At 40.4% G+C, this 25,862-nt stretch overlaps 1 protein-coding gene across 1 annotated transcript in view; it reads left to right on the forward strand.

Moving 5' to 3' along the window:
* Positions 1 to 5,877: 5,877 nt before the first annotated feature.
* gli2a (GLI family zinc finger 2a) overlaps positions 5,878 to 25,862 on the forward strand; it is an 89,894-nt gene continuing 69,909 nt past the window's right edge. The window contains exons 1-2 of the mRNA XM_042426900.1: positions 5,878 to 6,370; positions 25,620 to 25,760. Coding sequence (XP_042282834.1) covers positions 25,646 to 25,760 — 115 coding nt within the window. The 5' untranslated portion in view covers positions 5,878 to 6,370; positions 25,620 to 25,645. The remainder of the gene's footprint in view (positions 6,371 to 25,619; positions 25,761 to 25,862) is intronic.

Raw genomic sequence — 25,862 nt, forward strand, 5'->3', positions numbered from 1 at the left:
TAGGCAAACATTTTCAGTTTCACATCTATTTTGAAAACCAAATAAATAATATTGCTCACAACTTCAAACAAGGGCTTGACTAACCATTATTTTCTTGATTCATCAATTAATTGTTTATAAAATGTCAAAAAGTAGGAAAAAAACACCAATTTTAGTGTCATTTGAAGAAGCCCGAGGGAACTTCTTGAAATGTCTTGTTTTGTCTGATCAACGATCCCAAACCCCAAGATATTAAATTCACTGTGATATAACAGAGAAAAGCAGCAAATCTGCATATTTGAGAAGCTGAAACCAACACATTTTTGGCATTTTTTTCTTTAAAAATAAGAAACATAATAATGAAACAATTATATAAAATTAATATATAATTGCTGATTAATTTTCCTCCGATCAACTTTCCCAACTAAACATTGTAGCTCTACGTCAAACCCTGCCCATATTATATTTTTGACATTTTTACTTGGCCGTAAATTAATCAAAAGTTCATATTCGTGTTTTTGTGCACATCTAGGACTAAAGAGGCCTAAATCACCTGAATCACCAGAAAGCAGCTAATGTATTGGTATGTCAGATAAATAGTTACATTCTGTATTTAAAAAGCATTTCATTGTGAAGTCCTTGTTAACTGGAATAATCAGGAATTACCCCTCTAACACCAACTAAAAAATGCATTTGCCCTGTGAATCCTGAAGAGACCACTCCCATCAGGATAGAAATGTTTCATCATAAGATAAAGGTGATGACTCAGAACAACTTTGTATTGATTCGCAGTGACCCTTCTCTCTAAGGGGACAATTGGACCCAAACCATGCCAGCAGAAATGCCCCCCAAAGCATAACAGAGCCACCAGATCCCCACAATGTAGAGGTCAAACATTTAAGTCTGAACTGGTTTCACTAAAGTTCTCTGAGTCTGTTAAAGGTTTGTAAACACGGTAGTAAAAAGATGAGGGTTTTTTTCAATTATTCAATTAAAATATCTTGAGTGTGAGTAAATTTGTCATTTATATGGATTAAAATGTGCTGGTTGAGACTTTAATGACAAACTTAAAGCTGCAATATTTTGTATCGTCATTAGAGGGCAGCATTTTCTAAGAAATTCATGCCCCTGCTTCCTTTAACCAAGGTGCTGTGACAGCCTGAGACTGAATTTATTCCTTTTTGAAATTACAAGTTGAAACTATTTTCAAAATCTATAGCATGGTTAGGTTAGTTTAGGTTAGGTTAATATACAGTAGGAGTAAAACAGTGAGTATAGCAGTAGAGGTGGAACCTATTTTAGCTTGAAGAAATGCCCTGAGTAAAAAAAAAAAATACAATTGAATACTTGAATTCTTTCATTACTTTAGTTGTTTAGCACATGTTTATCTGAAGCTTATCCGAGGCTTTGGCAGTCCAAGTTAGTCAAATCAGGAGAATATCTTCCAAAGTAGCAGCTTTTTTAGTACAAAATTCCCTCTTTTTTTGTTTCTATCCCTCCACTGCAGCTCAACAAGGAAACACTGTCCACAGAAACAACATTTTTGTACTAAAAAGACTCAATCTTTGGAAGATATCCACTTTATTTACTAACCCAGACTGCTGAAGCCTCATATAAGAGAAAGAAAACAAGGACTGTGAATTTTGTCCCCCATCACTTACATTGTAAGTGCATTAAGAAGAGGTTGTTAAATGGCCAGTATGGGCAGAAGAAAAAGCCTGTCTCAGTCTTCATATGGGCACCTGACTATTGTTTAAGGCACTGATTTTACACTTTATCTCTCCAATCCAAGCTCTTGTCTGAACACTGTATGTGTGTGTTAACAACCTGAACCTTCTTACTGTACCTGGATGACAGGGGAAAGAGTTGCTGCCCTGAAAAAAAACAAAAAAAACACTGCAGTGCTGTCAAGGGCAAAGAGTCTGGTTGAATAGACCATAAAGAGCTCAATGATGGGCAGATAAGAGGACAAAGTCGCTACTGTACACCAGCAGAGGGCTGCCTCACCCACTTACCTCATCTAGTCTACATGGACGTGAGTGAAGTCAGCTTTCATCAGAAGGTCTGAAGATAAAGTTGTATTTTGTTAATTTGTGATATGGAGCTTTAATAAAACTGAGCTTAAAAAACTCATTAAGCCTGTCATTCAAAGCGATATTTTCCTAACACAGTGTTGACAGTGTTGCACATCATAACAAAATAATCACCACAGATCTGACATTTAACATTGTTTAAGTGGTAGTGAAGGAGAATTCAGCCAATGTGAGGTTTTGAGCTGAAATGGCTACACAGATCTTTGTTTGTTGTTGTTTGATTGGAGAAACAATGAAAAATATTAGTAATTAAAGCAGGAAAGTACGTGAATTTTGATTACAAGTATGCTGGCATGTTCATCATATCAACATGACTCAACAATATATATTATAATGATCAATAACCTGCCGGTATCAGTCAAAAAAAAAAGCACTGTAAAGACACAAGGTGATTCACTAAAACTCTGATCTTGACCACAAAGATCTCATGTGAACTTTGTTTTCGATTGCCCAATAGCATGGGCAGTGAGTTCATTTGAACAATATGTGCCCTATAAACAGTTAAATAATGAGTTGCACCATCACAGCTTGCAGATGTTATCACAGAAGTATGCATGAGGTAATATGATCAAAACATAATCCTCTGGTCTCCCTACCGTCTCCTCGCCTCCTTACCTTTCTCCCCCTTATCCTCCCCTTCCCCTCGCTGCTTTACTTTTTCGCAGTTACATTCTCTTTATTCCAATCAAAAAAAAAAAAAAAGCCCAACAAGCTCATTAAAATTCCTGCTTGTAAGACCGTAGTAGCACGGGAGAGAAGGCCAGCGAGCCTGACACTGGCATTCACCCTTCTTTTGAGGACGTGCAGAGGCACAGAGGCGCGGGGAGCAGCGGAGGCCGCTCATGTGCACAGGGTTGTTTTGAGAGTGGGCACTCAGGCATGATGCAACCACAGAGAGAGACAATAGGTGGCAGCACCTCAAGCCCTGAAACCAATCAAGCCTGACAATCCCTCTGTGACTCAGACTCTTTTCAAACCGCTCCATCTATCCACCTCTTTTTTCGTCTCATATCTCTAGCTGCGGAGCAAAAAGTTTGAACTGCTGTCTCACAAGGAGTGTGGCCCAATCTGAATAGAGTTTACATTTGTGTGTGTGTGTGTGTGTGTGTGTGTGTGTGTGTTCAGGTTGCTTAGAGATGCATAACTGGATCCACGAGTATCCGTTTGTTTGTGTGGGTGAGTATGTGATGAGTAAGTAATAGAGATTGAGTGAATGAATGAGTGTGGAGTGCGTCAATGGATTTGTTTTATTTTAGCTCTATTTCCACAGTGACCAGTGGTGCAACCTAAGAAATTCTTCAGGTAGTAACACCAACATGATCTATAAGAAACCCCCAAGAGGAAGCAGGCGAAGTTCCATGTGACTGGACCCTGATGTCTTTGTTTTATCGATCTGTCATTAAAACAATCCTTCCTTTTTCTTTCATCTGCTGGTATTCTTCTCTTACTGTCTTACTGAAAAACATTGTAAACACGGTGGTGAACGTCTGCAGTGAGATCACAATTACTCATCAGAAAAGTCTTTCTGTTCTGTTTAATAGAAAAGAAAGCAGAGTGTGTTCAGGGTGACGGCTCCCGTCCTCTACATCCAGTTTCAGATCTTAATATTCTGCTTCTATGTTTAGAGTCTGATTAGCAAAAACTAACAGATACAAAAATTATTTCATTCCCTCGACATCATTTGACAAAATCATTTATATATTTATATTGAAACTGTTAAATTGTTTTGTGGACTTTGCTTTCTTTTGTACCTATTTGATGTTTTTGTTTTTATTTATATGTTGAGTAACCATGTGCTGCATGTTTTTATTCATGCATGTTGCATTGCTGTACATCCAATTGCCCTCTGGCACCAAATAAAGTAACTGATTGATTGATTGATTGATTGATTGATTGATGAAGTATTTATTCAAGAACTATCCTTATGTACAATTCTGAGGTACTTCTACTGTACTTCACCTAAAGTTTTCCATTTTACTCTACTTCTTTCTTTGCTCCACCTTGACCAGCTAAAACATTACAATGCTGCTTACCCATTAATGCATAACTATCAATGATAATAATTAAATAATATATTGATATAACACACTTTAAAGAAGCCATGCTGTTAATTCAGTACTTTCACTTTTCATTCTTTAAGTACAAACTTTAATGTTTATTGTCCTGTATGTCAAACTCTAAGAAAGAAGTTATTCAGTAAAGCTGAAAAACTTTATTCGTTGGTGAAAGATGTTGAAATAATATAAACATGTTTGCAAAGCATATAAATACTTCTTCCACCCCCGCCAGTCACTAATAACACTAATAATACCTCATTAATATGCTTTACATGCAGTAACTGTCAAATGTAGGTGATATACTATTAATAATTCAAATGACATGTAAGTCTGGGCTATATAACATCATGTTGCATATGGATAAATTACAGTCTTGCATCAGAGAGCCGTTAACCAGGAACTCAACTCAGTTACAATGAACTTGTACCCATTAGTTTATAGTCTTATAGAGATATTACAATGTGTATTAGATTCAGTACATTTATAAGATAACATGATGTAACTAGGATGTGATGCAGAATAACCAGTGTAAAAACAGCATTACAATTAAAGATAACTACTGTCCATTACTTAAATCCATTGATTATAAATCTAATGAAGAAAACATGCAGTATTCTCACAGCAGCATGACAGTATAGTGGAATATACACATTTGTACTTACTGTAAGAGCAATTTGAGGTACTTGTACTTTACTCTGCTATGTTAAACTTCTCAATTTCAAAGGGAAATATTATAATTTTACTACACAAGTTGACACATGTAGCTAACAGTTACTTTGCAGACTGAGATTTTGCACACAAAAATCAGGTTTTTTTATTATTATACATCTTTACTTTTACTGAAGTACAATTTTGAATGCAGGACCTTTACTTCATCTTGTGTTATTGCTACTTTTGCCTCAGTAAAGGATCTGAATACTACTTCTTTCTTTTATTCTCATTATTTCTTAATGTCTCTTCACTTTCTTTAAACAATGAATGCCATTGCATTTAAATGCACCGGCACGGACAGGGTTATTTTAGGTGAAATCTACATGAATCACATAATAAATGCTGTTTGTCCGCAATATATCACTGTCTACTGCAACGCTGCCCCCGCTTACACTGCTGAATAAAAGGCTCCGAGATGAAAAAGCCTGGATGGGAATAAACAAAGCATAAATTATAAAGATTGTTTGCTGACTACTTTTTTAAAATCAACAAGCTGTGGCTTTAACTATAGGGTTTGGGTGTATCTGTTGGATGAATGTGAGTTTAGGTTTGTTCAAGATCAGAGTGTCTTGATTATCCCTCCACCCTCTTAAAAAAAACAACATAAATTACAATTAAAGCTCCAAACTGTCATTTTTTTCCAAATGCAAGAAACTTTTATAATAATGTCAACAATTGCAACTGATGTAAATTTGTGTATATAAAGTCTGATAATACACACAAGCCCAAAATTGGCTCCTTCAGACATGCTCAACTGTAAAGCCCGTGAAAAATCGAACAATAAATGAAACTTTATCTAACTCCCCCCCCCCCCGCCCCCCCTCCCTCTCTCTCTACACCCCACACACACACACACACACCCCGACTACAACTGCTGGATTGAGTTAGCCCGGCCCATCTGGTGCAGCAAATGGCCCAACTCACCAGGGAGCAAAGGGAGTGAGAGAGGAGGAGATGGTAAAGGAGGGGGGGGGGGGGGGAGAAGGAGAGAGAAGTGAGGAGGGAGGGAGGGGGGGGTTCGGATTGAAAACAGATCAGCAGCCTGAAGATCTCAACACCACCGCATGTCTCTGCAACAACTGTCGAGTAAAGCCAAAGCGCTTTTAGTTTCAAACTTCTACTCAAGATAAAAACAAGGCTTTTCTTTTTTTTTTTTTACGTTTCTTTGCTGTAAAAGCGCGTAAAGCACGCACACCAGAGCGCACCTCTTGGAGAAGATGGATTGTAAGAAAAAGTTGGACGCGACTTCTGCTCCGCATTGAATCAGCTCTCCGGGACGGAGAGGTTTGGTAATGTCGTGCAAACTTTACGTGTTTTAAAAAAGAAAAAGAAAAAACTTTTTTTCTAACTCGGTTCATGGAGTTTCGCGTCAAGTCCGGAGAGGCTCGTTTGCGCGTTTTGCGTTCAATGGTGGTGCCAGCTCGGTCATAGTTTACGGGAATCAGACTCCAGGCAAAGTTTTCCTCGGACAAAAAGACTTGAGTGAGTGGAAGAGCTTCGGTGTCGAAGTGAAAAGAGACGGCGGTGGAGGTAAGGCAACTTTGTGGTGATGCTGACAGCAGCGGGGTTTTTATTTGGAGGAGTCGCTTTAACTTTTTGTTCAGTTTGTCTCTTTATTTCTTTTATTCACACTTATTCCAACTACTAAAGTGTTTCGCTGTTGGTTTTCTCCTCCTCTCTCTCTCTCCCGTTTTTCTGTTGCCTTGCGTGTCAGCGGCAGATGAGGCTTAGGGGCAGCGCTTCACATCTCATTTGCACTTTGAACTTATCTGACATAGGAATCCAAAAAATTTTTCTCCTGCAACTTGATCCATATGGGAAGAGATGTGATCAGAAAGCTCGGCGCCAATCCCTCTACATAGCTTTTTAATAGTTCAACACAAACTATTGTAGTGTTTTCCACTCAAGTCTCCAAACTGTTAAAAAAAACTGGCGGTGATTGCATTTAAAATAAAATAAAACAGTTTAAACAGCCTGCAAGATATATTTTACAAGATCAAATAAGCTATTTGTCATTGCTTTTTTCTCCCACATTGTTTCAGCTTTCCAGTCTGTGCATGAAAAACTATTACAGCAATCACAAATCACACACTGCACATGCAGTCTTGCACACTTTCCCACTTTTAGCACTTTGCTTTTTACATTTTTTTAAAAAATTATTATTATTTTATGAGGGGGTGTGTGGGGGATTTTTTGTCATTATTGGACAGTGTGGGCAGCGTGGAGGCAGACAGGAAGCAGGAGGAGAGAGAGAGAGACAGAGAGATGGGTTTGACATGCAACGAAGGTCCCCCTGGCTGGAATCGTACCAGGGACGTTGCGGTTATGTGGCATGCGCACTAACCATTCCCAGTAACTTTTTAATCTCTTAATTCTACAAAGTGAAGAAACAAACAGCAGGCAGAAGGTTTGAGGAATGCAGTAGCAGCACGGACACATCACTGCTTCTGACAGGGCTGTGGGAGTTGTGTGCTTATTGTTGAAAGATTGCAAAGTTTACTGTTTGCTCTCCAGGCTGAGCAGTCAACAAACACTTGACGCCTTTGTGGGGCCCTTAAGCAGCTATATTTGCTGTTGGCTTTTACTCCTATCTAACAGGCGCTGCTAATGATCTCCAAACTCATGTGTGGACTTATGAGTCCCACTTTTTTTTTTTTTTTTTTTGTTAGTTGTTTTGGCTCTACACATTGCTGATAATGAAAACAGCCAGTTTGGTTTTTTTTTCTGAGGGCTTTTCTTATATAATTTACATTTGAAAATCAAACGGGGTCCTCTTCTGATGTTTTTTTTTTTTCTTCTTGAAAGCTGGTGAGAAGTAAAGTTGGAAACATTTTGGGGCATTAAGTAACTAAGAAGAGCAGCTTCACAACTCCGCTAAAGGAATAATTCAAGCAAATAAAAAGAATTAATTAATAAACAATGAATGAATTTGTAAAATACAGAAAGTTTCAAATAATAACAATATTTGTGATCCTCCTCTCCTTTTTTCTTTTTTTGGGGGGGAGTGAGAGAATGTGTGTTTTCCGCTTCACTTGATGACAACCCCAGTCAGTCAGGGCTGAGGTGATTTGCATGAGAGAAAAAAAAAGAAAAAAAAAAAAAAGTTTTAGTGCGTTTGCCCCATTGTGAGGAATGAAGAGTTCCAACAGTTAGGGCCTACGGAGAGTGAAAGGAGTAAAGAATGGATGAGCCTATTCAGCTCATTCAGCCGGAGTTCGGGGGCTCCGCTCTGCAGCGTTCAGAGACCCATAGTGGCCATGTCACTTTCATCTCCACAGCCCAGCCCCTGTGTGTGTGCTGTTGTATGTATGCTGCTGTAGCCCCCCCCCCACCTCCCCACCCCCCCACCCCATTTTCACACATCGCCTCTCTGCACAGGCCCCACTTTATTGATCTGGTTCCTTTTTTTTTTTTTTTTTTTTTTTCTCTTTTCTGGAAGTCCGCAGAAAATTTAATGAACCAAATACTGGAAAAGGAGTGACTGGGTTGTGTGTGTGTGTTGGAAGGGTATAGACTAAGGAGGAGGAGGAGAGGGTGGGAGAGGGTGGGAGAGGAGGAGGGGAGGAGGAGGGGAGGGGAGGGGGGGGTACGGCTTTTTTTTTTTTTTTTTTTGAAAGCAAATACCGATGAAGTCTAGCGTACAGGGACAGAGAGGAGGGTTGGAGGAGAGGGTGAAGTCTGAGTGACTCTGAGGAGGGGGAGGAGCACCCTCCTCCGCCACAACCACCCACTCCTGCTGAGTAAACTCAAAAGTAGAAAAAAAAGGAGAGAGAGAGAGAGAGAGAGAGAGAGAGAGAATGCCTTCAACCCCAACCCATCCTACTCTGACCCTCGTTTCAAGACGCCGTACTGTACCCAATGAAGCCGTTCGGCGGCCGGTGGCTTCATGATGGCAGCCGTATGAAAACGCAGCGTGCGTTGGGGATGCGCTCGGAGTAGATTACGAGGCCTTTGGGTGGAAAATGTTTGTACTGGAATTTAGTGGCTGTGGATGAAGGGTACCTGCTGTTTATTGGCTGGACTGTAACAGCGGGGCCGGTCCTACAAAACTGTCCATGAGCGACTGGCTGAGTGAGCCACTGAGTGATGAAGTTACACCATTGGTCAGCAGAAGAAGCTCGGGACAGCCAAGTATCCCAGAATGCATTTCACACCAACTGTAGCATTTTGGATATATGATGTAATTGCTTTTGGAAGATAAATGTTGGTCTCACAGATGAAATCTAACAAACAGCGCTGCCTCTGAGGCTCCATATGTACACATATCACCACATTTACATAAATATAAATGTATTAAAATGAACAGATCAGTCTACATTACACACTGAACATAACTTACTGCATCTCTCTGTCAGTGAGGTTATGTTTTGTGTGTAAATGGAGCTTTGAGTCGAGATCATGTTGTCACAGTACAGTCAGGTAGTTGTGTTGAAGTTGAGCTGCTGCTGTCAGCAAGTACGCTGTTGTTCCTGTTGTTAGAATGACCGCACTGCGTCCTTTTGTACTCGGAAATTTGTACTCCCAAGTCGAACTTGCCAAGTCTGAACTCGGTGTACTTGTTTTTGTTACTAGGTTTTGGCCTAGTCTTGTTCCCTCAAGCACCATGTAAACCTCTGACCCACTGCTGAACACAGTGAAGAGTCAGCATAAAGTTCTCTACTATTACCACTCTGTGACTACTTGTTGCAGCTCTAGATGTTTGGATGTAGGTGGTTACAGCATAGTTACAGCAGGAGTTTTTCTTCAATCTGAAAAACACTGGAGGTACTATTGAAGGTACTCTGCATTATCGTCTTGTAGCTGCAGTGCAATTTCTGCATACTGAAGATGTAGAAATTGGTATCTCTGCTTGTTTTATCAACCTATATGACTGATGAGCGTTCATACAGGAGGTATCCTTCTGATGTGTCTAGGCCATCATTTTTAGGCACAGGAAACAGGAAAAACATGAACTTATAGAAATACAGTTTGAGTGAGATCACACACTTATGGTGTTACGGAGCAGGATGTTAACATGTGTCACAGGTTTTGCATCTTACTTTATTCATAAGTGCCAATATAGGTGCTGCAAGTAATGATTAAATATATTTTGCCTTTCTATTGATCCTGTTAATAATTCAGTCCGTAACAGGGCTGCAACTTATTATTTAATGAATTGTTCAGTCTATGAAACACCATTTTTGCCAACCAACAGTCCGAAAGCTGAATATATTCAGTTAATAATGATATAAAATATAAAAGTAATGCAGGAAATCTTCAGATCTCTGAAGCTGGAAGCGGAGAATGTTTGGCAGTTTTACTTGAAAAAATGTCTTATAAAATATTCATTTTATCACAATTGTTATGAATTAATTTTCTGGTTACCATGGAATTGATTAAACAAGCTTTATAATAAAAATAATATGACTTTAGCAACAGTGATGTTTTCTCTACAGAGGACTGCGAGGCCTGGAGCCCACAGAGGAGGGATGTGTTGTGGATTGAAACTTGCTCATGTGCAGGGGGGCGATGCTTCTCGAACTTTTTCATGCCAAGGACCCTTAAACTGACACAAATTAGACCCCTATTTGATCAGATTTTGTGCCAGGGTCCCCCATCTGATAAAATCTTTGCTTTTAGATGTTTTACTACATAAAGTATATGAGACCCACGACTAAAACAGTCTGTAATTATGGTACTTATAGATGGAATTATAGTGAAAATAAATTATCCCCACTTTTGCTGGGGATCCCCCTGGAACCCTCTCAAGGACCCCTGGGAGTCCCCCGGGTCCCCCCTTTGAGAACCACTGATTTAGGAGGCTGTAAAAGGCAGCTATGTGTTGAACGATGCCACCGTGATCTCTCACAGTCCGCCTGCACTTCAGATGGAGGGAAAAGTGGAAGAGTTAGAGAGAGAGAGAGAGAGAGAGAGAGAGAGAGAGAGATGGCCGCTTACATTCATCTGTAGAGCCCTTCACTGAATCCTTTTGCTTTTGGCATGAGGACAGCACCAGACAGTCCTCGCTTGTTTTAACGCCTGTTGTTTCACTCCCCTCAAGGCGTCCTGTTCATTCTGCCTCAAGTGTGTGAGGTTAAATAGGCTCACATCATATCCGGGTTGGGCAGGGGATATGAGCTTCCCCCTCTTTACACTAGAGCAGCGATGAGTGGGCACTCCAAACCCCCCAACACCCCCCCCCCCCCACCCGAGGTCACGCCGGATTGTACGACTGCCGTGAAAAGAACACATCTGAACCGTATGGCCTTCAAAAAAAAAAAAAAAAACACATGTTGTCGGAAAAACGGAGCGGAGGCTGATGTGCGTTTAACAAGCCACTTTAAGGGCTGTACGGTAAAATAACTGACAAGCTCATTACAAGCCGATTGACCTCATCAATCACTGGAGGTTCTCAGCTCTCATCTAAAACAGGAACACATAACTGCAGCGGAAATAGGTTCACTCCGGAAAACTGTACTTCCAAGTCATGCAACAAGGCCTAACAACCTTTTTCCTATGCCTGTATCTTTGTTAAAGTATTCTTAAAGTACAAATAGAGAAGAAACACGAGACCTTAGCATGCTACCATTATCTCCCAAAGGGAGGAAAACTTAAACAGCTTCAGTGTTGTATACAGTTGTACTCGGTGTGATGCAAGATGTGTCATCACCGTCACATTACAAAGATCCACCACTCACATCCTGCCAAACTCTTCACACACTCCTTCACTCACATACTGACTCATCGGAAACCCGGTTTCCCAAAAGCAGTTTAGCAGTAACATCATCATTGTCTATCAGCTTACAAAGGAACAATGGTGGTCGCAGCTCTGGGGTCTTCTGGGGAAACCCTGCCCAGGTCACGAGAGGTCAGTTAATTTGTAGGAGGGGGGGGGGGGGGGGATGGGGAAACTGATTTCATTATCTCAACACAAGATTAACTCTCTGGGCAATGGAAAGTGTCAAGTTTCTGTCTTGTTTTTAAACCGGAGATAAATCTGAATCAGCTTATTTTTGGCTGGACCACAACAGCGAGGCCATCTCTACAAACCAGAACGTCCGTCACTGACTCACTCACTGACTCACTGACTGAGTGATGAAGTCACACCATTGGTTGGTCAAAGTGTATTAATAATATTTTTTCAGGCGAGAAAGTAACCATGTAGATTCCCAATATGTGGTCGGTTTATCCAAATAACGCCTATTTGGAAGTTTGCTCAGGCGTTTTTCGGAGATGTGAGGAGCCGCTGGCCGGGTGCCAGCTGGTCAACGTCCGTCGTCATTCCCGGGGCAGAGTCAGACTGGAGAAATCCAGGTGGGCCCCTTGAGAACTATGTGGGCCGCTTGAGCAGCCCATTATACAAAAACAAGCGCCTCTTATGTCTTTTCCTCCCTTGATGTCACCAAACATAAAACCTCTTGTTTAGACAGGCTTTTTAACTTTATTTGGGAAAACAAGCCACACAAAGTAAAAAAAAAAGGAGGTTATGTCTGTCTCTAACAGAGGGAGGTCTTAACATTTTGTTCTTTTCCTCAAGTCAACCATATTATCAAAATTAACTGGATCAAAATATTTCTAAGAGATCCAGATAGCATGTGACAGCATTAAGTTTCTGTTTAAAAAAGTAGGTGGTCTTAATTTTTTATTCATGTGCCCTCATGCTGGTAAACTTCCTTTCAAACTCTCCAACTTTCACCACAGGCAAACTCTTATGTGTTGGTCCCTTCTGTATAAGCACAACTATTCTCCTCAGAATAATGCCAATATCACGAAACAAATCATCAATCATTTGATAGAGAAGAATAGTGTTCCTGTCTCCCAAAGTGAGCATAGTAGTGTAATTAATGCACAGTCAACTGGCATCATATGGTTATCATGTTGCTTATCAGGTTTATTCCTAATATAGAAGACAAATGCTCTTTTTGTAATTATATGGTAGAAACGTTTATTCAGATTGTACATGTGACAATGTTTTGGGCTGATTTTCAGTTGGATCTTGAAAATATATATATATATAATAATATATTCTCCAGCAGTGACCAATGAGGAAGTTGTCTTGAGGAAGTTACCATCTTATATTACATTTAAACAAACAGATCTAAGCATATATCTTCAAACATTTCATACACGGTCCAGTCATATACAAGGTTTTGTCCAAGTCTTGTCAAACAGAAAGACATTTGATGCTAAGTGTATATTTTTCTGTCTTCTCCTTTGCACTGAATGGGTTGAGTTTAGTTGGAAACGCAGTAAAATCACAATTAATTCTTTTGCTTGTATAACTAAAAGACAGCCTGCATGTAAAAAAGAAAAGGAGGTAAAAAGATGAGAAGAGTAACAGAATCTATTCAACAACCAACTAGTGTTTGAACTACTGGTGATTTTTTGTTTATGGCATCTGAAATGCGATGACGTGATTGTTTTTCTGTCTTTTTCTGGTTGAATGTTATGGTTTTCTATCTGTTGTTGATCTGAATCATCATCAGATGGTCATCTACCAGAACCTGGACATTACAGTCATTCAGCTGTTAATAAAATATGTAATGGGAAGACTGTTTAGATAATGAACAGACCGAATGGTTGACAATCTTCTTAGCCACTTATAAGGTGGGAAAAATTTAAAAATGAATTCCCGTGACCAAGAAAGGTGTGTTCCAATAAAATCAATACAAAGCAAGTCAAAGATTGTGCAGGATTTCTTTTTCATTCACTACTTTTCTTTACATCCACCTGAAATTTGTTTTCCCACGTTAACTAAGAAGATTACCTACCATCCCGAAAGTGTTATTCAATATTATTCCTATAACTAATTTAGTGATCCACCTTGTGACTGAAGCGTCAGGTGATAGTTGGTATCTGTTATCGGGGATCAGGGTTAAGCTCATACGATGTGTTATCCGACTGTTGGAAATTAAAAGTGTGTATGGATGTTCTTTAAAGCCACACTTAAAGGCAGAGTGAAAAGTGAGAGCGGAGAGATGCCATAAACGTTAAAATATGGGAATAACAGTGCAACATTATCAGACTTTCTCTCCTAAAAAGGTATTTATAGTGTTGCAATTGGTTGTAAACACAAAAAACTGACAGAAATAGTTGTGTAACAAACTAAAAAGAGAGCTAAAGAGAGGAGTTCAAACCCTGGTATCCGATCCTTTCTTGACATCTGCATACCTGAGTCACAGTGTGAAGTGGGCGTTAATGTGAGGTTGACAGTTTCTGAAAAGTTTGGAACTTCCTGTGTTTAAAAGGTGTGTGTGTGGGTGGGTGGTAGGGGGTTTATGAAGTTATTTGACCATCTGACAAGCAGTTCTGATGGAGTATACTGGTTGATTAGACAAAAGAAGCAATTTTAAGACGTCACTTTGGTGTCTCAGTGGGCGTTTGTGGTGGTGTGGAGGAATATACTGTGTACTATATATTCCTCACTCCGTCCTGTGGTTATTTAAGTCCTGGCTGGTCAGTGTGAGAAGATGATCAGAAGGCGAAGGACCATGATTTCCCTTTTCTGCAACATTATTACTCCCTCATCAAACACCTAACAGGCTTTCCAATGTGACTGCGAACTGTTTGAGATCGCAGACAATGCCGTATTGTCTGCGATGTTTGCCGCAGGCCCTAATCTGATGCAGAGGCAGAGATCGGGGTCTACGCAGAGGCCACTGACGACAAACTGCAGCCAATATACAGAGAGAGGGGGAGAGACGGAGGGGGTGGAGGGGGAGGTTGGAACTGTTTGTGCTCCTAACTCCGAGGTTTGTGTTTGGAGGGAAGAGGGCGAGAAGTTTGTAAGTTATGATTTACACTTGGGCCCTCCCATAGCTACAAAGTCAACGAACGCAGCCTCAAGGGCAGGGCAGTTAGGCTCCTTTTTCTTACGTTTCCATATGATGGAAGATATTATATTCCAAATCGTGCTGACTCAGTGCCAGGCCACTGTCTCCTCTCAGATAGAAGCCGGAGACAAGAGAAGGGGGGAGAGAAAGAGAGTGAGCGTTGAGCTTGGATATAGACATATGGTTGTCTTTAGCAACGAGCACCGCAGCCTTCCCCCTCCTCCCTCACACTCACAACATGTCTGTTGCTGCCATCATCTCCTCTCGCTTCTCCCTCTCTCTCTCTCTCTCTTTCTCTCTCTCTCTCTCTCTCTGGCTCTGGGCCCAAATGAGGTTTTCTCATGTTTTGTAATCAGCTCATTAGAGAGAAAGTGGGATGAAAACCGCACTGGTTACGTGCAGGGCCATCTTTGCGCTCAGTTGTTTCACATGCAAGAGTTTGCAATGTAAAGGCTGCTCCGAGAGTCAACTCAGTGGTGTCAACAGGTGGTCGTAGCGTAGCGAAGCATTCCAGGACAACGAGTCGGTGAAGACAGCAGAGAACATGGGTGTACTGTAGTGTCAGTCTTGTGCTCGGCGTTGAAAGCTGCATGCATGTTTTTTTTAGCGGTAAAGTGCACGTTGCTGTTCAAACAGATCTGGAGTTTGAACATCTTGTTGCGTGCAAGCAAAGATAAGAAAATGGTCAAAGTAACATGGTTTTGGTTTGGATAGTAGTCAAGAAATGATAAAAAATAAACTACTTTTAGCATAAAATTTGAAAACATAGTGTGCAAATGAAAACAATGTAAAACCACAGTAGGAGACAGATGTTTCCGTCCACACTGAAACACCCAAACCCAATATCGTGCATCATATTTACATCAGTGCTGAAACAATTGAGTATTTGCCAACAACTGTGGTGATCGATTATTCATTTAAGTCATTTATTGAGCAGAAATGCCTCACATGAGCTTGTTCCAGCTCCTTTTCTCTGTTTAAATCAGTCTCAATGAAATATCTTTGGGTTTTGAGCTGTTGGTTGGATGAACAAGCAGTTTGAAGACGTCACCTTTAACTATTTTCTCTGACATGTTATAGACTAAATGAAAAAAAATAGCCGACAGTTTAACTGATAATGAAAATAAGACATTTACAGACATAATTTACATAGTTTGTTTGCAGCTTGTTACCTGTTAACCAGGCAAACAGTAATTCTTACACTGCTACTCCCCACTGTCAACTATCCAAAAGACAAAAACAGCTGTAAAGATGTTTAAATTAAGTGATTACAGAGAAAATGTCAGGTAACAGAAAGTTGTCTTCTTAACTTCACCTGTTGTCCTCACTGAAACGCACGGCTGGTGTTACAAAAATCTGTTGACAAAGTGACAAAACAAAGACGAAAAAATTCATTTTCAAATCATGCCAGCTCAGTATGGACATTGTCTAAGTAAGTTACAATTATCACCACTAGATCACACCTGGTGGCATGCCTTAACAGCTGCTACTGCTGTATTACCCACCAAAACAAACACACACACATACACCCACAACTTCAAGGGGGGTCCCCCTCCTGTCACCAAAGGGCCCCGAGATCTGACTTGGAAGTGGAAGCAGCTGGCTTGAAAGGACCAGTAATGCACAACCACAGACACAGACTGTCAGCTATCGTAAGCACTTCTACTAGAGTGGTAAATTCACCGCAACAATGTAGAAGTTGCACCACAATGAAACCTGAGTGTAGCAAATGCCAACTTTGATTTGGGCCAAATCTTTACTCTTTTAGGCTCGTAGGCATATACGCTGTGGTTTTCTGCGCAGGAACACACACATACACAAAGCCAGTTTTGCTTAAGTAGTTGTGGTGGTTATTGACAGCTGAAGCGGTCGAGAGTGAGTGCTAACAACACATTTAGGATGAATGACCCAGGCCAAATGCTTCAGAGAGGAAGCCGGCTCGACTCAGCGGTGTGCAATGTGGCACCGGTGACAGCTGTGACTTTTACACACAGACACACACACACCTCCGATACATGGTTAAAGGGGTCAGCTATGTGTTCATTCAGCTGTGGTATGTCAGCAATAAAAACATTACAGTTTGCAACTCGGAATTATTTTCATTAGCAATTAATATGTCAGTTAATTTCTTAGACTGATTGTTTAGAATATAAAATCCTCAAGCTGACATCTTCAAATTTCTTATTTTTTCAATCTACATTCACATGAATCTTGAGACAAGAAGCAAATCATCAAATATAAGAAACTGGAACCAGCAAATGTTTAGCATTTTTAATGTTAGCAGCATTTGGATGTTAGCAGCATCTGTAGATCAGTCCACCACTTTTGTCTATAAGTATGGATATATTGCCATGAAACGATTCGTCGACTAATCGATTAATCGCCAACTATTAAACTGATCCAAACTGATTGATGAGCTAACTATTTAGAGGCTTCAAGTGTCCACATCACACTTGTGTAAGTTGCATATTAGACCAGGATCGACTTCCAAAATAGACGCGATGTCACAAATCCTGCTCGTAAGCCCACGTCTTAAAAGCTGAGCTCAGAGAAACTTTCCCCCTTCAGCAGATGAACGTGAAAACATCCTTCTAGTGTCAGACTCTGCACGTACGTCATCATCCTGCACAGTGAAGCTCAAACATCCAACTGTAGGAACAAGAAGAAAAAGACATTATTAAGTGGAGGAGGGACTTTAAAAGAAGAAAATGTCCAAATTCTCTCATGTGTTCTCATTTATTTAGTTTATGACAGTAAACTGAATATCTTTGTGTTGTAGATGTCACCGTGGGCTTTGCTTTTCTGACATGTTCTGGACCAAACAACTAATCGATTAATCAAGAAAATAATCCACAGATTAATCGCTGTGAAGAAGTACAGCCCCATAGAAACATTTGTAGGCTATCAGTCTTGGCACTTGACTTACATGATTAACCGATCATCAAAATTGTTGTCCATCAATGTTCTGATTAATCAAGTATCTGTTTCCAGTATCTCACCCATCATTGGGTCTTGTAACGATGTCTACCTGCCTGTACTCGGGTCAGTCTGTAAATCGATCGTATTCTCTCGCGTGAGTATCTGCTCATTGACTCAAGGCAAAGACAAAAACTCAAATTGCATCCATGTAGATTCCTCCCTGTCTGCAACTGTGTGTAGGCCATGAGCTCCACATCTGTTTTCTGTTGGTTCAGGGAGACGAAGAGATCAACCACAGGATATTGCCTTTACTAGCAGGAAAGGTCAGGTTCAGGGTTGGGGTAAGAACTCATCCAGAGGGCTTTTCTCTGCTGTTTTAGATGCCTTTTATATTACATCAGTTGTTATCTGCTCATTATTCTGTATCTTCTGCAATCCATTGAATGGTTGGGTTTTGGTAAGGGATTTAAGTCCTCATGTGCAGTCTGCAGATTGTAAAAAATTTGGAAGAGAATTGGAATTTTAATCATTTAAATCCTCTTGATTGATACCCACTCGTTAAATTTCTCTGAAAGCAAGATAAAGCAAGATACTACTGAGCCAAGTAACACTTAAACACCCCTCTATAGGAAACCTACACCCTGGTTTGAGCAAGCATATTATGGCAATACTCTCCTTCCTGCTTGAGTGACTTGAATCTATACATGTGTGACAGGCTGTAGTAATGTTGTTTCAACCTCTGAATCAGGCTAATGGCTAATGTGTTGCTGTCAGACCTCTCACAGTCTACTTCATGACCTTTAAGACCCGAGCTTCAAATTGTCAAAGGAAAGCGTGATTCACCCGCAGAGTATGTGCCCCGTCTTAGTCTAAACTTGTCTAGTCCCATAGTTCTGAAACTCACCGTCCATTACAGTGTATCTCCTGTCAACAAAAACATTCCTGGTCTGATATTGATTGATTTGCGTTGATACAGGATAATTTTACAAAAACACATCAAGCTAATATGTTGGATTTAAAAGTTTTGAAAGTATAAAGTTTCGAACTACAGAACATCAAATAAGACACTGAAGAATATAAAACTATTTGTTTTTGGCAGGTCGTCAAAAGCTGTTGGTGCGTCCATCTTTCCGCGGATGGAGGGGTCATTGTACCTAAAGGACCAGTGTGCAGGATTTAGTGGCATCTAGTGGTGAGGTTGTAAATTGCAACCAACTAAATACCCCTCCCCTCCCCTTTCAAGCATGTAGGAGAACCTACGGTGACCACGAAACTTGTAAAAAATGCGAAAGGTCCCTTCTAGAGCCAGTGTTTGGTTTGTCCGCTCTGGGCTGCTGTAGAAACATGGCGGTGCAACATGGCGGGCTCAGTTGAAGGGAACCCGCTCCCTATGTAGATATAAAGGACTCATTCTAAGGTTGCGAAAACACAACAATTCTTATTTTCATGGGATTATACACTAATGAAAACATACTTGTGAATATTATATTCCATGTCTGCCAAGTCCGTTCTGCTAGATGCCACTAAATTCTACACACTGCACCTTTAAGAGTTTTTTCAAGGCCGGTCTTTGTATAAAACTGTATTTTCTGTTCAGTTTAAGCCAAAGATTTCCTACTTAACAATTACATTTAGGTAAACTTCAGGAAATAAACCCAATGTATGAGTTCCATAACATTACACACATATTTATGAAGGTGTATAGAAACTGCAGACCAGGTTTATCCTACTCTGTAAACTGTAATGGAGCACTAGAAATGCACAGAGAACGTAGAAGTAAAGATCTTTTTTTGGAACCAGCTTTGCTTTGTGTTGATTTCAAAGCAAGTAGAACTTGTTCTAATCGCCAAAAGAAATGCAGAAATCAAAAAACTTCAAACATTTAAATGATGGAAGTTGGCAGGAATACAGTTTCAAATGTGGTAAACCAAAGATGAAAGTTTTAGAGTGTCTGTTAAAAATGAACCGTTTGACTGTTAGGTATACCGTAGCAGCCAGGACTAAAAATGAGCTGTGTTGTCTAAGGAAGGAAGTATTTGTATTTTAAGTGAACAGAGTTCTCATGGAGAGAGAACATTTGGTAAGTTAAATTAAAGGTTTCTCATGAAACTGTTGCAGAGTCTCACAGAAAGTCCAGCCAGGGGTGGTTAGGGCTGGCCATATGAGGGGAAAAACAGCTGTATTTTGTCTGAATTATGCGAGGAGCTCTCTGGATCCGGATATAGTGAAGGTACAACTGAAGCAAAGTGAAAAAAAAGAAGCCTGTGTGGACTCCCTCACCACCACCACCACCGCCACCGCCTCCCTTTGCTCCTACACCTGTCCACCTGTAAATTAGATCTGACGGTTCTAGCATTCCTCCTCAGTGTATCATCATGTTTAACATTTTGCCTACTCGTGTGCTACTGGAAAAAGGATTAAGAGCTGCAGTGCATAACCTGTAAAGTCTCCTGTATGTATCACAGCTTAAAGGACCATTTTGAAGCTTTTCAAGTCTAGATTTAGGAGTTATTAATCACTGTTATCAATCTTCCTGTCGTCCTTTATTATATTAAGAAAGACCTGAAAAACTTCAACATGTGTGTGCAAATCCTCTACTTCAAAGACGCCATTTATCACATATGATCCCTTTACAACACGGCTAACAAACTATGGCTATGTTCCCTGTTCTTGTTTTATATTTTTTAGATTGTTTTTATGTGTTTTATACGTTTTAATTTCAGTAGCAGTGGCGGAAAAAGCATTTAGATCATTTACTTTATGTAAAAATAACAAATACCCCTTTACAAGTAAAAATCCTGATGTCAAAATGTAACTGAAAAATGGAAAAATGTATCAAAAGTCAAGTATTTCCAACTTAAACCATAAAACTGACAGCGTTGGTTGTTTGTGACCTATTTGACCTCTTGTGGGATAAAGGTAATAGCAGCATGACATTGTTGTGATTTGATTTCTGATGAGGTCAGACAACACTTTGTACGACCTACTTCTTTTCGAGCACTATCTGGTCTTTAGGGAGGAAGTTGAGCATGGAAAGCGTGACCACAATCTCTACCGTAGAAGTGGTATATGGATTTTAAAGGATGCTAGGTCAGAATATGTTCATATGGGTAATTTTGGAAGGAATAATGGGTATTATGCAGAATGGCACCTTCCAAAATGTTGTATTTTTCTACATACTGTAATGTCGAACAACAAAGCAAGACCGACTGGAGGTCCTGCAAGCAAACTTGTGAAAAAGCCAACGTGATGAAGACACAAAAATATGTAAAACATAACTATATTTTGGCTTTTGGTGGTTGTTATGTTAACCTGCATGAGTGTCACCGTCAGAAATTTGAGTAGAGAGGTCTGCAGGTGGCATAGGGGCAGGAGACCTCACCTATCCATCTCTCTCTCTTGTGTTTGCCAAGTGAGCAGAGTGTGAGACAGCAGTTGGTGAGCCTGTCATTGTGTGTGTGTGTGTGTGTGTGTGTGTGTGTGTGTGTGTTAGCGTGTGTGCGAATTCACCGTGTGCACCCATGAATATGTGTGTGTGCTGCCAGGAAAGAGAACCTACCAGCATACGGATCGCATTGACTGAAAGATAGGAAGGAAGAAAGTAAGAAGAGCAAAGCCTGGAAATCTTCAAAACGAGAGGGCCTCTTTTGATGTGTGTTTGCATTCCTTTCAGTGTTGGTGAAAGGGGAGCTGTTGAACGGTAGTGGAGGAGAGGAACACTTGAAACTGAACGAGGCGCTAAGAAAAACACACACCAGGTCTCAACAAAAGTCCTGCCAGTCTGAGACAGAGGGGGTAGAAGGTAAATTAACAGAAAGAGGAGTCGAGAGAGGAGAAAAGACAGAGGCAGAGGTCATCTTCTTTATATGAGAGGAAAACCTGCAAATAGAGTGAGACCATTACTGAGCTGAGGTGTAAATTCATTAGTCGGGTGATTATTCTGACTCGTTTGCAATTGTTTCAGAAAAAAAAAACCTCCCAGAAACAAGTGATTCTGCTTCAGAAACAAGTGGAATTATCTGACCCTCTAATAAATTCAACACTGACGTTGGCAGAAGAAAACATAACAGTGACTTTCCCCATTACCTCAGTCTTTTTCCTGGGCCTGGTGTGGTTAAGTGGTACGTCTGGATGATCCATCAGAGCGAGGGCTACGGAGAAAGATCAACATATACAATATCTACCATGAAGTGTAGCACTCTGTCAAAAACTGACCTTTTCTGCCACCTTTTTTTAAGCTAAATATACTTTTTTTTTTTTTTTTTTTTAAATAAAAATTTCATCCAAAAGACATTCCCGGTGTAGGCGGACATGTGTTTGAAATTAACACTGAAGAATTTTGTTGAACTTACTGAATACAAGACATCTTTCCTGGCATTCATGTGTTCACTTCCAGAACAGCTAAAACCACCAGTTGTCTTGTTCTTGCACGTATTTGGGGAAAAAAAAACCAAACACACATTCGCAGATACTTCACAAAACTGCATTTGAATGTTTATTATAATTCTCCGAAGATAAAGACGTCCAGTTTTGTGGCTGAGTGTCAGGAAGGAACATAAAAACAAACCAACCCTTGATGTAAAACTTAAGGGTTAAGGTTTCTGATATGGTCAGTCTAGCCTCGCTCGTGCTTTGCATTCAAATGAATTAAATAAATCATTCCAGGCAGTCATTAGACAGTCATTGCAGTGGTGTTTTTGCTCCGCACTTCCCAGAAATCACATCAAACACAGATGATGGTACTGTGGCATCTTTCCCCTTAATTTTCTGTTGATAATACTTCCTGTGACAGATTTTGAGGACACCAGATGTAGAAGTTTTCATGATATAACCAGCAGTTCAAAAAGGAGGTTTTTGAGAAAGCTCTTTTAATATAATGTAAATTAGCAAAATGAGAAGTCATTATTTGATTTCTTGGGATTTAGGTGACTGTCTGTGTGTGTTGGGGTGGGGTGGGGGGGTGGGGGGGTAATCCTGCCCTGCACTCTCAAGTCCCTAGCCTGTGGTCACATGGCACCAGAGGGTGGGGTAAGGAGAAGGTGGGGTGGGGAGTGTGGGGTTTATCCTTTTTCCTTTTCGTGGGCTTATCCTTTTTCCTTTTCGTGCCGCAACGGGGCTGCCCAGCCAACCAGAAGATGAGAAAAGAAGTGCACCCTTGTTGTTTGTTCGCCTTTGGCCCCTGCCATCTGTCCGCTTGGTTCCTGACACCTGTACCAGCCTGTCAGAGCTGGGCTTCCCTGTCATCGGGGGCAACACGGGACTGGCCTGCGGGGAGACACAAGGGTATGGGGGCTAATATAACAGCTCTACAGAATGAAGAAAAGATGTAGATGGTGAAGGAGGGGGCTGAGGGTGAAGTTTGGGCCACTTTTTTGATTAATTAACTAAAATCTAGCAGTTCTATATAGACCATTTTTTAAGATGTAACAGTTCCTTTTTATTTTTTAAGCTAATGACCTTTACAGGTGCATGTACCTCAAACCTCTCTTCATTAAATATTGGCTCAAGGTTCAGAGGCAACTGGAAAGCAAATAGTTGGCACGCTGTAAAGCACGGAAACAGCTATTAATGCGGTGCCAGATGTTCATCAGACACTGATGTTAACGGGAGGATTCTCAGTTATTTTTAAGGGGCAGGCTGCTTGAAAGGCAAAACACTGTTACTGTGAGTGCCAGTATGTTCATGGGCACATCTTATCTGGGCCAAGAGGGTTCACTACCAAAAAAAGAGCCCGTTTTCTGGCCAACTCTGAATAAGATAAAGGCCCATGAAAGACCACATTAAATTCTATCACTAAGGTGATGTCAGAGTGGCGGAGTTCTCCAAGACAAGATGGCTCGCTGGCTAGCTCCAAGACTGTTTGGCACCAGAAAAAAAAAAGAAACAGATGCAGCCTAAACCTGTTAGTCGCCCACCTCTAATCGGCTTACATTGGCTCGGTTACAGGCGACTGGCACCTCCGAAGGGTCACAGACATGGCTGCTAGTACACACACCTCACAATAAAGGATGACATGTTGGATATCCACATGAAACCAAAAACAGCACTTCACACATTCAGCTCGCCGCAAAAAACCAGATCACTGAACAATCACGTTTTAGTTTCAATGACAGTATCATTCTCAGTACTCATGACTATGTATTTGCTGTAACATATTCTCATACCATCTAGTATTACAAAGAGAGTGAATTTATTATGTTCTCTTGATCCTTTAGATCATTTTTTTTCTGCTGTTACTTGCTGCCAAAAATCACATTTGTTTCCCTGACTCGAGTGAAAATTAATTTCCGGATCGCTGCTTCAGTGTTGTTTGTGTCCTTTGGGCACAAGACAAGTCATAAACACATTTGTTTTATAAGATTTGCGGCTGCAAAATTATTTCTTTGGTATGTTCGATGAAGGTTTAATCAACAGACTTCCCATACATGCCTATGGGAAGTCTGTTGATTGAACCGGTGTGTGGAGACAACTGAATTGATTCATTCGGATGCCCCAAAGCATCCAGATGCACACTGACTTTTTCTCAAAACTGCAGACCCTACATGGAAACATTTCCTTTTCCTTGCACCTGTGAAAAGTGAAGTCACTCCTCTGATTACATCCAGTTGTCTGGTCTGGCCGTAACGTCCTTTCAGCATTCTGTCAAAGCACGCAGCACATTTTTCTCACCAGTGTTTGAAAGCAGGTGGGAAAACGATGACCGCAAGCTAACCGGAGAGCGTGGAATGACTTTTCCCCTCCCGGGCCGGGGACTGGGTCTTGTTTGTTCTCGGCAGAGGATGATCTTGTAGGTCCCACCAAGTCAAACAAGTGGCACGTTGCCAAGTCACAGAGCCATTCACACAGACATGAGGAGGTATTGACACAGTGTGTGCGGATAAAACCTCAGTGCTAAGGGCCACTCACATTTACAATTGGAACAGAGGGGGCACTGTGAACTCATTACATCAAACTGAGAAACCTATGTGTGTTTAGAGCCTGACCTGACATAAGTTACACTGACAGGATAAATACATACACACCTATGGAGAAATTACAGCATAAACATTGTAGTACTCAACAGTTTTAGCTACAACATTGAAAAAAAGAGATAATTTCACTCATATTTAGCTTGAAGGAGAAGGAAAGAGGTGCTGGGAAGATGAAAATCAGGTGTATGTGCAGTTTTGTGAATGAAAAGCCTCAGAACAGTCATTGTATTGTTTGAAATACCATTTTTTATTTCAAATTGAAGTGTTAATCTGCAGAATTCCTGACACTTAAGTCATATCTGTGGTTGTTGCTTCTGTGACTCACTGCGGTCTCTCTCTGAGGGTTTCTTTCATCTGTGTTTCTGCAAAAAAAAAACTAAACACATTTTCTGGGCTTTGCTATCCATATTGTAAAAATAAATAAGTATGTGCACCACAGCGCTCGCAATTAGAAGGTGAGACCTTGCTGTAATTAAGTTAAATGATTAATTTGTTTGCATATAAAAAGACTTGCAGCTCCCGTGAAGTTTTACTGGCGTGTTAGCGTGTGAACTCGGTTTATTCCATATCCATGAAATCCAACAACACAAATGTAATTTTTCCAACTTTTAGCTGCTGTCTTAAAACATCTACACCATTCAGCCCTCTCTCTGCTCTGCTGCTGCTGCTGTTATTGCAGCCATGCTCCATGACTCAGAGAAACAGTAAAACAAACAACAATATCGAATTGTTATATTTGAAAACTCTGTCTTTATCTAGACACATGGAGTAAACAGCACAACATACAATTGTAGTGAGGTCATGCTCCAAGGCTGCTTTTTTCCAGTAATTTGCATTTGGGTTTTTGAATGGGTTTTTTTTTTTTTTTTGTAACCACTTTGGCTCGTTATATGTGTTGCTCTTTGTTCAACCATATTGGCAATCGTTATTAATGGTGACTAATCACCACTTTTCTTGCTATAAATGTGAAATGGATTACTTCCTTTACACCACAGGACTGTTTCCTACATTGTTTAGAACAATATGAGATACAGTTTTTAACCAAAACCACTTTTTTTTTTTTTCTTGTTTCTGCAGGCTGTGTCAGAGATTTGAAGAGTGCCATGGAGACTTCAGCTCCAACAGCCACTGAGAAGAAGGAGTGTAAGGGTTCTGGTCTGGATGGAAGCAGCTTTTCAGAACTCCCCAAAAAGCCTTCACCCACTACTCTGACCAGAGGTACGGCGATTTTCCAAAGCTATTTTCTTCTTTAAACTAGATATTTATGGTCAACAGAGTAGGCATTACACTTACTGGTTCAAGTATAATAGTTTATAATGT

This window comes from Thunnus maccoyii, chromosome 11 (assembly GCF_910596095.1).
Source record: "Thunnus maccoyii chromosome 11, fThuMac1.1, whole genome shotgun sequence".
Lineage (NCBI taxonomy): Eukaryota > Metazoa > Chordata > Actinopteri > Scombriformes > Scombridae > Thunnus > Thunnus maccoyii.